We start from the raw sequence: 12,505 nt of genomic DNA, 5'->3' as shown, positions 1-12,505 counted from the left end.
CCACCGCAACCACAGTTCACCAGGTGTTTTACCTGATACCTCCTCTCAGCACAGACTCTGCTGGACTGACATCTCCGCGACCCTATTTGTTGGTTTTGATGCACTTTTAAGGGTGAGATAAAAACTGTAAAAAAAATTAATTAAAAAAGAAAAATTGCCCAATGTTTTTCTTTGTTCCTATCAGCAATGATGTGAATAATGAATCCCCATAAGAGTGACAGAATTGCCGTCCTCTGCGTATAATAAATTAAACTTTTATGACCCACTGTGCACATTAACCCCTCATCTGTGATTATTTCATTATTCTTTTGTGATTCATTTTACGAGGGAAGGCTGAAATACTGCGGCAAGAAAAAGAAGGCGAACCGTTTATGTGTAAATTAGTCTCCAAATATGATCAGAGCTTCATCTAAATTGCAATTCTTAACAAAAACAATCAGTTTTAACTAATAACACAGGCTGATGGTTTTAGCGAAAGTGAAGTGGACGCCTGAAGTTCGTCAAAGAGCCGCTTGTCTCTCCACAACACGACCGAGGAAATGTTTCATGGACTGATGAAACTCAGATTGAACAGTTTGGAAGAACACGCCGCTCTACGTGTGGCGTAGAAAAGGGAACAACATGAAAAGGTGAAGCAGGGCGGAGGCACCTGGACAGCTCCACATCACCGGAGAGGAAAATGTTTATCCGGGTCTCTTCCAGGATAACGTCAGGGTGTCTGTCCAGCTGCTGACGCTCAGGAGAAGCTGAGTGATGCAGCAGGACAATGACCCCGAAACATCAAAGTAAACTGACTTCAAACTGAGAAAATTCACCTTGTGGAGCGACCCCAGTCAGAGCCCGGGTCTTAATCCATTACAGCTGAAACAGTTCAGTCCGAAACTCGCCCTGAACATCGAGCAGCTGCTGGAAGAGCTGGTTTGAGGTTATTGGCGCCGACGGAGATTCAACCGGTTATTAAGAGTTCCACCTGCACCGTGACCGTTTAAAGGCTGCGTTCAATAAAGACACAAAATATTATAATTGTTTGTATGATATTAGCTTAGGGACACTGTGTCTGTCTACATTTATGACTTCGATAAAAAATCAATGTAGAAAAACCAGGTCCTTCCGAAGGGTTCACACACTTTTTCTTGCACCTGTGTAAATTGTAAAAAAAATAAAAAAGTCCCCGAACATTGTTGACATTACCGTTCTCTGACAACCACTCATTTTCCTCCAGTCCCTAAGCTCATTAAGTCCAGACATAATTCCCAGCACAGGTCCACTCAGCATCAACCGGAGCTGAAAACACCTGTGTGGGCCTTTTCAGCTGATGTTGTTATGTTGCTCATCTCCTCCAGATAACTTGTGTGTTGGCATCCAGCCAGCGTCTGTTCCTCTGAGGCAGAGTCCTTGGTGATTACTACAATATAAACTGCAGTAAATATTGAGGGACAGGCCAAATTCAATTCATCAATGCACTGTTAAAATGTCCTTGTGTGAGCGCGGCTGTGCTCGGACTCGCCACTAGATGTCATCAGAAAGCCTTTGGAAAGGCCTGTGTTGTTTTCCTGGAGGAATACCATCCAGTCAATATGGAGACACACATTCTGGATGAATTAATACTGTGCACCCTTTTATAAAAATGCTGTTCATTAACATTAATTAAATTAGAGGGTTTTCTCTGAAGAGAATGAAAAGGCCACACAAACACCCACACATGCAAACACACCGCTGCTGTAAACAGGAAGTAAACACTGGCCAGCGAGGCGGTATTAACCTGTGCAGATGAAGCTGGGGCTGCCGCCGTGGATCAGGTCGTCGTTATCGGGCAGGATGAACGGACAGCTCTGCTGGACCTCCAGGCAGTACTGGTGGCACGGTACCTTCCTCTGACAGGACTGCTGGAACGTGGGGAAATACTGCGCACACAGCCAGGGCTTATAGGCCGTCTGAGGGGGAGGAAGAGAAGAGAAGATGACATAAATATATTCTGCTCCGTGATGAGCTGAGGTTTGAAAGTTATTTGGCTCTCCCTCTGTTAACAGCGCGGCACATTTGCTCTCTGTACAAGAAACAAAACATCTGCTTGGTAGTTATTTATCATCCCAACTCCGTCTCCTGGAAAGTAATTACTTGTATATTTAAACCACTGAGCATCAGATACAAACTCACACAGATACCCAGCACTTGATGCATTAATGAAAGCTCAGGAGATATTAGCCAAGGCAAGGCTGCTAGCAGGGCCACTGGTCTGTTGGATCAATCTCACTGCAGAGGGTTAGCTCACACAGAGGAAGGTATCCCAAATACAGTGCGAGGATTTGCTTATTTATGGGACATGAATAATGAGAGGCTGCCGCAGCAGGTAGAAGACGATGAATTTTTTACAATAACTTCCTCGATCAATTGGCTTATGAGATGTCAGACATTGTGAAAAATGTCATTCACCATTCACTGCAGGCCAAAGCGATGTCTTCAAACTGTGTGTTTTGTCTGACTAACAGCCCAAAGGCAAAATATATTTCATTTACGATCATATAAGACAAAGAAAAGCACCAAATATTCACATTTAACAAGCTTTTAAGGAAGTTTTTGCTCAACAGGGGATTTAAATGGTTCATTAATATTCTGTCAATCAGTGACTCTTTTCATTTACTAATTGTTTCAGCTCTACACCATTCAACTGTGGAGAGGTTTGTCAAAACTACTAAAGGCATTTTCTCATTTAGTTTGGTTTGTTTGACAACGGTGTCAATCAAAACCGAATAACCTCACCAAATTCAAGTCTCTGTCCTCCTCCGAGTTAGATTTGCTGCATTTCACTGAGAGGCAGGGTGTAATACAAAATGCACAGACTCATGTGCATAAGGAGACAGATGGTGACATGTAATAGCCAAAGCCTGAGGCTTGGAGAGCTTAGCAAAACAAAATGAACCAAGGGCAAACCACAGTCTGGATTTATTCTCATTTTTAGCTATTTCTTCATGTGCTTTTTACTGGGATTAGCACCAGAGAAGGGAAATTACAGCAAAGAGCACAGACAATCCATCATATAGAGAGAGTGTAATAGGATTTGTTTAGAACCCTCTCCTGCTGCCAAAATCTCCGACCCGGTGAGAGGAGAGGTCGACACAACTTCTGCTGAGTTCATGTGACTTCTGCTACACGGGCTGGCCGGCGTGTAATTGGTTCAGTGTGAGTTTAGAAGCAGTTTTAAGGCAGAAAAAGAACCACGAGGGAATGAAAACATCAACAACTTTAGATCAGAAAAGTGAAAACAAGCGCTTCATGTGCCACTACAGCAGCACACATGAGTATTTAGTTCACTGTGTGCCTAAAAACAACTAACGATTGATTATTTGAACCGATACCAATATCAATATTTGCAACCTCTTAGTCAATATTCATATTTTGACATAAACACACAACATCTGTGATAAGAATCCCCTCACTTTGGTTCAGCATGGCTAAAATAAATTACTCAACTATATAGCAAGCTAGGCTATGAGCTAAATGCTAACATGAGCGTGCTAACATGGTGATGTTTAGAGGATATAATGCTGAGGCTTATGGGAATTATATCAATTATTTTAAAGGTTTTTTTTGCCACAAACCAAAATATTGATTAAATGCCTCTCAACAGCTTTATGGATTAATTTATCCTTCATTTACAGCTGCTCTTGTTTCATGCTATGCTAACAAGAGAATCACCATTTCCAACCATTAATTACGCCAAGATAACAGCTGCTCCATGTCCCAGTCACATCCTGTCATACATGTCACATGTTCTGTTTCAGGTTAGCAAGGTTATCTTGAGGAGTTTTCAGGGTTTTCACCCACGGAGGGAAGTAAACACATGTCGCCCTGTGTCTCCAACCACAGGCAAGTCATGTGCACGCTGCCTCATCATGTACAACCCACACAAGGTTACTCTATTGTCAACATCAGCAACTTGCGGCGCTTTCGTCACTGTGGCTCCTTCAGAGGCCGTGTCTCCTGTAACGTGATGGCAGCGCGGCGTGTCACCTACTGTCAGTCACAGGTGCAAGGAAAAGATCTGCCCATGAAATCAAAGAAGAAATGTGCCACAGCTTAAGTGATGAAAGGTTGTTGAGAGAGTCATTTGACTATGTGATGCACTCAGGCGAAAGAGGTACAACAGCCATTTCCAAGTCATGAATCACAGACTAAAACAAACCATTAGCAGCAATCAGGTAATTACCATGTAGGAGAATAATAAAATGTTCAGCATTAACAGTTTTACACTTACAGAAGCAACAGGATCAGATTTAAAGGGGAACTCTGCCACTTTAACACCTCACAGGTGTCGGGGAGTACGACAACACACTCTTCAACCGAACTGGTGGCTGTTGTTGTGTTGCATTGTGGGTAACATATAACACATAAGCCTGATTGGTGCAGTGAAATATGTGACATCATATTTTTTCCCCAACTGAGACCCGCCCACTTCAGAGTGAGCAGTGTGGACAAAAACACAAACTGCACGTGTCGGACGCCACTGCTCATCATTAGAAGATAATTTGGCCTTTAAACTAATAATATGAGAGATTTAATTTTTGCAGTTTGCAACAGAATCGAGTTAAACTTTCCCTCGGAAGTTTTGTTTCCTGTTTGTCCTGTTAGCATTTAGCAAGTGCAAAAACAGCCACCCACAGAAACATCAACGCAATAGAGAACACACACTGCACCCGCAGTTAATTATCCCCTGTGTTTTTTAACCACAGGGAAACGTCCATAGCTCAAAGATGGGGTCGTTAACTGTCCCCCTGTGTCATGGATGTTTGGTTAAATTACACCCAGCACCTCCACTCGGCTGAAGAAGGTAAATCTTCTGCCCCCTCCTCCACCCTCCCTCGTACGACTAAACGCTGAGAAATCGAACAGGGCTCTGGTTTATTTCCTGTTTAGACCAGCATACAAAGATAACACTGCACCGGCAATTATAATAATTAGAATAATCTGATTATGATGGTGATGAGAATGATTATGACGAGAACAACATGGACCCGAACCCTTTGTGAAATCAAATATATTCCAGAAACCTATGACTTCATGTGTGTGTTATACTGCACTGCACAGGTTCAATCCTCCAGTATTTGCTTTTGTAGTAAATGATGTCATCCTTCAAAAACAAAAACAAAGTGGTTTTGTTGTTTTGAAGGCAGATCTGTCGCCATTTTATTTCAGGTTGAACTGGTAAAAGAAAAAAAAAAGCTTTTTCTGTGGATGTTCTGTCATAATAAACATGTTCATTCAAACCGCAGCGACGACACCTCTTTGTATGTTGGAGGGTAATTTGGATAAATCACACTGACAGTTTAATTCCCATCATCCTCTGCTTTTAGCGGCAGTGTTCTCCCCACGGAGAGGCTCCACAGCTCAAATGCGTAGAGGAGGAACTGGCTCAAGGCCAAGATAAAATCACTCAGATCACTGATTACATGTGAGTTTGGGTGGAGGTGGAGGTGGAGGTGGAGGTGTTAAATCCACGCCTGGAGATTTTTCAGCGTGGCGGCTTCCTGTCTCACAAATGGCTGCTGTTTAAAATCGCGATGATTTAGCATAAATTCTTGCCAGCGGTGAGATAATCCGTCTAGGGATGCCGCGGTTATCAAAAGACAACCAAAACAATACGACCGCAGTCAGACAGGAAATCTGGGTCCTCCTGAAGATGTATGCTGGCAGTTGCCAAGGTAACGGCTTTTTCTGCTTTTCATTAGAGCTCAATGGGTACTGCCCCGCACTCTCTGTTGGTTTTCTGTTAGTGTGCACACGTTTTACGCGTGCATCCCGGCCCTTGTGTGTGTGTGTGTGTGTGTGTGTGTGTGTGTGTGTGTGTGTGCGTGTGCTCAGCGTGAAAAGGGAAGCGTATGAGAGCAAATTGAGTTAGTCAGGAAGCAGGCCAGGAGTCTGATTTGATCAGTCTAATGTGTGATCAGTGTGAATGGGAACCTGGCACTCAAAAAGCCTCTGTCGCCATGCAGCTTAGTCTGCTTCAAACAATCTACTGAAGCCCAGAGACACAGACAGGACCAACAGCAAACTGGCAACGTGGGCTTCACGCCTGCAGCTGATTTCAGCCCCAGCCTGGCCTTTTGTGTTTTCACCCCCCCCTTTAGGTGTTACATCTGTCCGCAACTTGAAATCTTCACTTCCAACGATGAGATCAAGGAGAAAGTGGTCCTGACGTCGTGGACACTTACACTGACGCAGAGATGTAAAATATGCCAGGAAGACGTTTTTTTTTCCCTCCCAGTGCTTACGTGCAAATCTTTTGAAGCCTAAAAATAACATTTAAAAATTAAGATTCAAACGCTGACGCTCTGGCAGATAAGTGTCAGCAGCACTGGCATCTGAATTTCGCCACAGTGATTACAATTATATAAGAAGCAGGCTGGAGAACAAGTCATGGACTGCGCATTATTTTCTGTAGCATGCAGTAAAGTCACACTCAGCTTCTGCTTCTGCACAGGCCAGGAAACACTCTTCATAACTTTATTCAAACAGCTGAATTAGTCTGAGTGTTTATTGCTTTCTCTCTCTCCTCCTCATCTCTTTGTGCAGAGGCAGATTCAGAAACCTCCGTCCTGTGCAGATGCATATAAATATAAACTATAATGGAATAAAAATTTTGCACATATTAGTGGAAGCAGCAGCTCAGCTTCAAGCATCTGGGGTGGGCGTTTCCCATGGCAGCGACTGACTGACATCTGAGGACTCAGAGTCGCCGGGTAACAAACACAAGGAAGTGTTTGAATCATAGATGGGATCTGACACTGACATCTGAATCACAGGGACAAAAACAAAAATAACTAAAACTTCTAACATCGACACCGGTCCAAACAAACGCCACAGGTATTCTGTATGTGCTATAACGTCAGTTCAACTTAAATACTTCCAGGTATCAGTTGAGGAGCCTCTTCTCTCTCACGGCCTGATCTCCAGGTCATCCACGATTTTATTTCATCTCGGTCACATTATTATAATTCGTTGTATTCAGGGTTGAGCCAACAAAAATGTCACGCTTTCAGTAAAGCGCGAGCGAGCTACTCGGCTTTTAACTAATACTAGAAGACAAGACCATATCGCCCTTGTTTTAGCCTCTCTTCACAGTTTCAGAATTGATTTGAAGATTTCACTGATCGCCTTTAAGAGATTTCATTTGAAGTGTTTTAACCCATGTAAATCACTCTGTAGCTTTGTAATGAAAAGTGTTATATAAATAAAGTTTTTTATTATTATTATTATTATTAATATTAGTTTGTGTTTCTGCTCAGCACATAAAATAAGTGACAGCTTGGAAAAATGTGCATCTGCCGCCTTCAGGGAGGTGTGTTGTCATGTAGCATCAATCAATCTGATAGAGCAAAAACATTCTCTAATCAAATGCTGGAGCAACCCTGTCTCAATGGGGAGTGTGTGAGTGTGTGTGTGTGGTAGTCACACTATTTCATAATGTAATAATGCTGCAACCAGCAGGTAGCAAACTGTACTACGTGTGAAAGGATGAGGGGAACTACTGAACTATTTTGGTGCAATATAAATCAGCAAATGCAGAAAAAGAAAAGGACATAATGAAATGGTTCTTGGTTACTTTAAGGTTTTCTCTCTGCTCGGCTGCTGCGGGGGGGGGGTCCTCAGCTCAGCTCAGATGGACATATACACCCCCCCCCCCGTGTTGTAAACCTGGTTCAGTGTTGGTCACTCCACCACCCGTCTCAGGCTGACAGCTGCTGCTTCTCCTGGGCGCAGGGGCTTCCCCTCGCCATTCCCATGATCCGCAAACAGCTGACACAGAGGCGACTGTGGGAGAGAAACCGCGGAGCTGCAGAGACATTTCAGTGTTTGCTGAATATTCCTTCAGCTGCAGAATTACCACCAGCGCCACAAGGAAATGTCAAACATCAAATAACCGTAATAGCCTCGCCAAATTTTCCCTTCAACACGAGTAAGTGGAACTGGACGAGGGACAGAAGAAGAACCCAAACAAGAATAATTCCTACTACAACTTCGAATCGTAGAGCGGCAAAAATAACAACCAGAACTTTGGTTTGGTGGTTTTCATTTGTTCCAAAATCTCAGAGAAGGATTTATTTATTTTATTAGGTGTGAAATAATGGACAAAAATGGATGAGTGCGTTAAAATAGGAATTACAAGAGAAGAGAGGAGGCAGAGGGGAAGCCCAGTGTAGGTGCATGTGAAGAACAAGTGGAGTGAATGAATGAAACAAGGACTAAATAGATGTGCTACACAAAGTGAAATCATGCAGGTAAAAGGATTAAAGTAATATACTCTGTTCCATACAGATTTGTATGTTTAAATCATAGTAGTACTTGTAGTACTTACGCATAAGTAACACATACACGCATATTCCTTCTGTGTTATGTAAATGTGTACTGGATTTCTCCACGTTAAAGATACACTTGTTTTTTATTATAATATTCTTATGATTGTTATTGTTTCTGTCTAATGATAATAAAATATTATGAAACATGATTAACTGGGGGTTACATAATGTTATGTTATGTATTTTCTTCCCATATAGATACTGATGATGGCTTTTAAATTCCTTCATGATCTTTATGCTTCTTCAGTGAAGTTTTCCGTCCTGATGTGAATAAAATGCAGCGAACAACAATGTATATTTGCATTGTTTGTCATGAATATAAATGCTGCTGATGCTACACAATTACACTGAATCTGGTGGTGGCCTTAAATGTGCATTAATGGATATTCTGGCCACTTGCCTGCGGTACAACAAGCACAATACTGACACACTATCACAAGTTTTCATTGGCCTGTAGCCACAGAGCAACATTAGCATTCATTCGGAGTCGCCACTCCAGCCAACATTCACTCTTCTCTTCACTGTAGCTCCAAAGCTTTTCCCCAATCTCCACTTTTTACAACGGGTAGGTGGATTTTATTGCCTCCGGACTGAAGCTAGCTGTTTCCCCCTGTTTCCAGTCTCTATGCTAAGCTAACGGACTGCCAGCTCTAGCTTCATATTTAGCATACATATATATATATATATATATATAAATAAAATCAAATATATACATCTAAAATAAAAACATATATGTGAAAATTATATATAAAACCTATTGGAAATTGGAAAAAATTCATATATTGACATATGTCCATGTATGTATGCTTATATTGTTATGTACATATATATCCATCCTCAGGTTTAACCAGTTTAACAGAATGTGAAGATAGACATGTTTAAAATTAATAATAAATTAATAAAAAAATAACATATATAAGCATATAGATTTTTATATGCATGTTGTTTTAATAAACGTACATATTTATTTTTAATATATATGCTCGCAACATGTTATCCATAATATAAAAAATAATTATTTTTTAAACATACTGTATGTACATGTATATATACATTTTTAAAACATTTCTGTATATTTCAGGCTTTAATTGACTGTGTACGAAGCAGAAGCAGAATGTGTGTGTGTTTATTATTAGCCGCTGTGATGTGGAGTCTATTCCTGAACTGTACTTCACTTATCAAACACCGGGTTGACTGCACTCATGTGGGTTTAGGTAAAAACTTCAATTCTTCTTCTTCTTCTTATTATTATTATTATTATTGACGCTCTTCCTTCCCAGCAGGAAGGTGTTGTCGCGCGCGCGCACACGTGGCGGCGGTAAAGTGGAATGACAGCTATAAAAAGAATATGAGTCAGCGGCAGAGTGAGATCCCAGTTAGAAGCTGAATGACACAGATCATTACCACTCACACAAATCATGGTAAAACAGGAAGCGGCTCTCACACTACCCGGGCTATTTTCAGACGCCTTATCCTCGTTTGAGGTATTTTGTCGGCACTGTAATGCACCGAGTGTGTGAAATATTACATCCAGATTCCACGGGACTCATATGATTTTTTATAAACCACACACACAACATCAACCCCCTGACAAAATGTTGGCAGGACTTTGATGCGCTCACAACTCAAACCTCGGCAGCTGCCTCAGGTCACTGACGCAACCCTCGGATAATCAAGCAGGACAGGGATGTAAACATGTGTCTGTCTTCCTGCATTGATGTCCGCACTTATTACATCCCCGTCCCCCGGTGATGTAACGTATCCAGGCGCTGTTTGTGTGCTTCTGGAAAATGGCACTCTGAGGCAGAGCGGCCTCATCAAATTAGATGGTTTGCAATTTCAGTGCAGCCCTTGTTTGTACGTTCACTGTGTCATCTTCTACCAACAAGTGCTCTCTGGATAAAACGGGGTCAAAGAGCGCTGTAGTGGAGGACTGTGAATTTGACTGAGTTTAAAAATGGCTCCGTAAATAATCTGCCCAAGTCATCATTTAACCAAACCAAGGCAATTCATAAATCTATATAAAGGTCCAACGTGAGCACAGATTCTAAGCAAGTTACCGCTGTCAAGGTTGCAAAAGCCTTTAAATTTTTATTCTAATAATACTGAATATTTAAATTGATGAGCCACAAAAATTTGCAGATGAAAAAAGTGATTGATTAATGACAAAATGATGGCGCTCAAACATCATTATCCATAAACAAACACTGTACTACCTATCTTAAAGACAACCCAACTTAAAGCTCCCATATAGTCTAAAGGTCTGTGTCCATGTGTAGTGTGATTATAGATCAGGTCTAGCTTCTATATTAATACTGTGAAAGTATCAAAGCCTCAGTCCACAGAGAAATGCACAAAGCCTGTATTCAGAAACTGAGCCTTAAAACCAGCCGTCAGGACTTCCTGTAACTTTGTGATGTCACAACAAAGCAATCACTGCTCTCAGCCATGACCCGAGGACTTGGACTGAATGAATGAGCAGACTGAAACTCAAAACCATGACAACGTCTGCACGCAAAATATTAAGCTTGCAGCCAGCAGCTGGTTAGCTTAGCTTAGCACGAAGAGTGGAAAGCAAATAGCTCCTTTAAACGATTATAGGTATTTCCCAAAATGTTGAACATATTCTTTTTAAAAAAACGGGGTTTATACACATTGTTCTGAGCTTATGTTGTCTTGTTGAGAAGAATATACCTGTGTATTATACAGATTACCAGCCATATAACCTCTTCAACAAGACACAAATCAAGCCTCATTTTTAACATATTCATATTTTAAATTTCCTGTGGTTCTCACCCTCCCGTCACTGATATTTTTTGTGTTGTAAATAAATCTTCATAATGAAAACAAAAACACTGACAAAATGGTACGAGCCATGTCAGTTTCTCAGAAGCAAACCCGTCTGACAGGTTAAAACAGCAAACAGAGGCCTTGATTAGTGATCCATCAATCGTATTGACAGGCCTCCAGAAGCTTCCAGAAACCTCGCACCTTTTAACTGGAAATGCCCCACGGAGCACAGGGAATTATGGGACGTCGGAGCGTGTGGTCTGACTGACATGATCCAGGATATTTCTAAGATCTCTTTTGTCTTGTGCAGCAGCTCCTGATCCATGTGTGGACAAGGAGGATTGGATCCACCTATCAAGGCACGCGGACGTAAACTGCATCCAATTCCCTGAACTATGTTTTGTAGATTAGTTCTGAGAAAAACATGACCATGAATGTGTATGGCAGGATTTGTTTTCAGCCTGGTTTAGCACGCAGGCGCAGCGATGAATTGGATATATTCACAAAACAGGTAGATCTGAGAATCGGCTTGGAAATCCTCTCGGCTGTGTGGGAAACAAACCCAGTCTAAACTAAATACGAGGTTGTTTCCCAGGTTTGGTGTCGTGTTGAGTAGATTAAGCCGTGCTCTGGTCACAGGATCCCCGTTGGCTCGGCGCCAGCCCTGCAGCCCTCTTCTACAAAGGTTTAAAGAATTCATTTTCAGCTGGATCAGAGCTCGGGGAGGCTGCTGAATAGGTCAGCGTGGCTCTGCTTTCTCTATCGATGCAGAGCCCGCTGACTGCAGGAGGCGCGACCTAAGCCCAGGACATATTGACTGAAACCCTCCCTCCGAGACGTCGCTCCACGATAAACACAGCCAGATAAATGCTGAGCGGGGGCTTTGGCGCTTTGACACACAAGAACCAAAACAAACTGGACGGAGCTCAGCTGCACCGCTCATGTTACACATGTTTCAAAGTGAGCAATACTATTATCATCCTCATCCGATACTACTTCCTAAAGTCTGCAGGCTCTGATTCAGGACTGGAAGTCTTGTGCCTTCCATTTTAAAAGGAACAGCTTGACATTTTGGAAAATTCTCTTATTTATTTTCTGCTGAGAGTTAAATGAAAATATCGATCCCACTTACATGTTTTTGGTGTAACTATGGAGCCTGAGCTGGGAGTTGATTAGCTTAGCGTAAATACGTCACGCAGGGAGAAACAGCTGAAGCTGGCTCCATCCAAAGTTAAAAAAATATGCCCAGAGAGAAAAAGCTGCAGGACACGACGCCCCGTAAATACCACACGTTTTTATATGGATGAAATAAATGAGATAAACATGTGAAATAATGCTGAGAGGACAGAGTTCGGCAACAT

At 42.0% G+C, this 12,505-nt stretch overlaps 1 protein-coding gene across 1 annotated transcript in view; it reads right to left on the bottom strand.

The window, feature by feature from the left end:
• The window catches only part of nalf1a (NALCN channel auxiliary factor 1a), a 32,577-nt gene that overhangs the window by 4,863 nt on the left and 15,209 nt on the right, over window positions 1–12,505 (bottom strand). Inside the window, exon 2 of the mRNA XM_023395372.2 lies at window positions 1,763–1,934. Within this exon, the coding sequence (XP_023251140.1) occupies window positions 1,763–1,934 (172 nt within the window). The remainder of the gene's footprint in view (window positions 1–1,762; window positions 1,935–12,505) is intronic.

This window comes from Seriola lalandi, unplaced genomic scaffold (genome assembly GCF_002814215.2).
Source record: "Seriola lalandi dorsalis isolate HSWRI2012SDOR001 ecotype SW California unplaced genomic scaffold, Sedor1 jcf7180002054962, whole genome shotgun sequence".
NCBI classification, from domain to species: domain Eukaryota; kingdom Metazoa; phylum Chordata; class Actinopteri; order Carangiformes; family Carangidae; genus Seriola; species Seriola lalandi.
The sequence above is the reverse complement of the archived record's forward strand: the minus strand, read 5'-3'. Positions and strand labels throughout refer to the sequence as shown.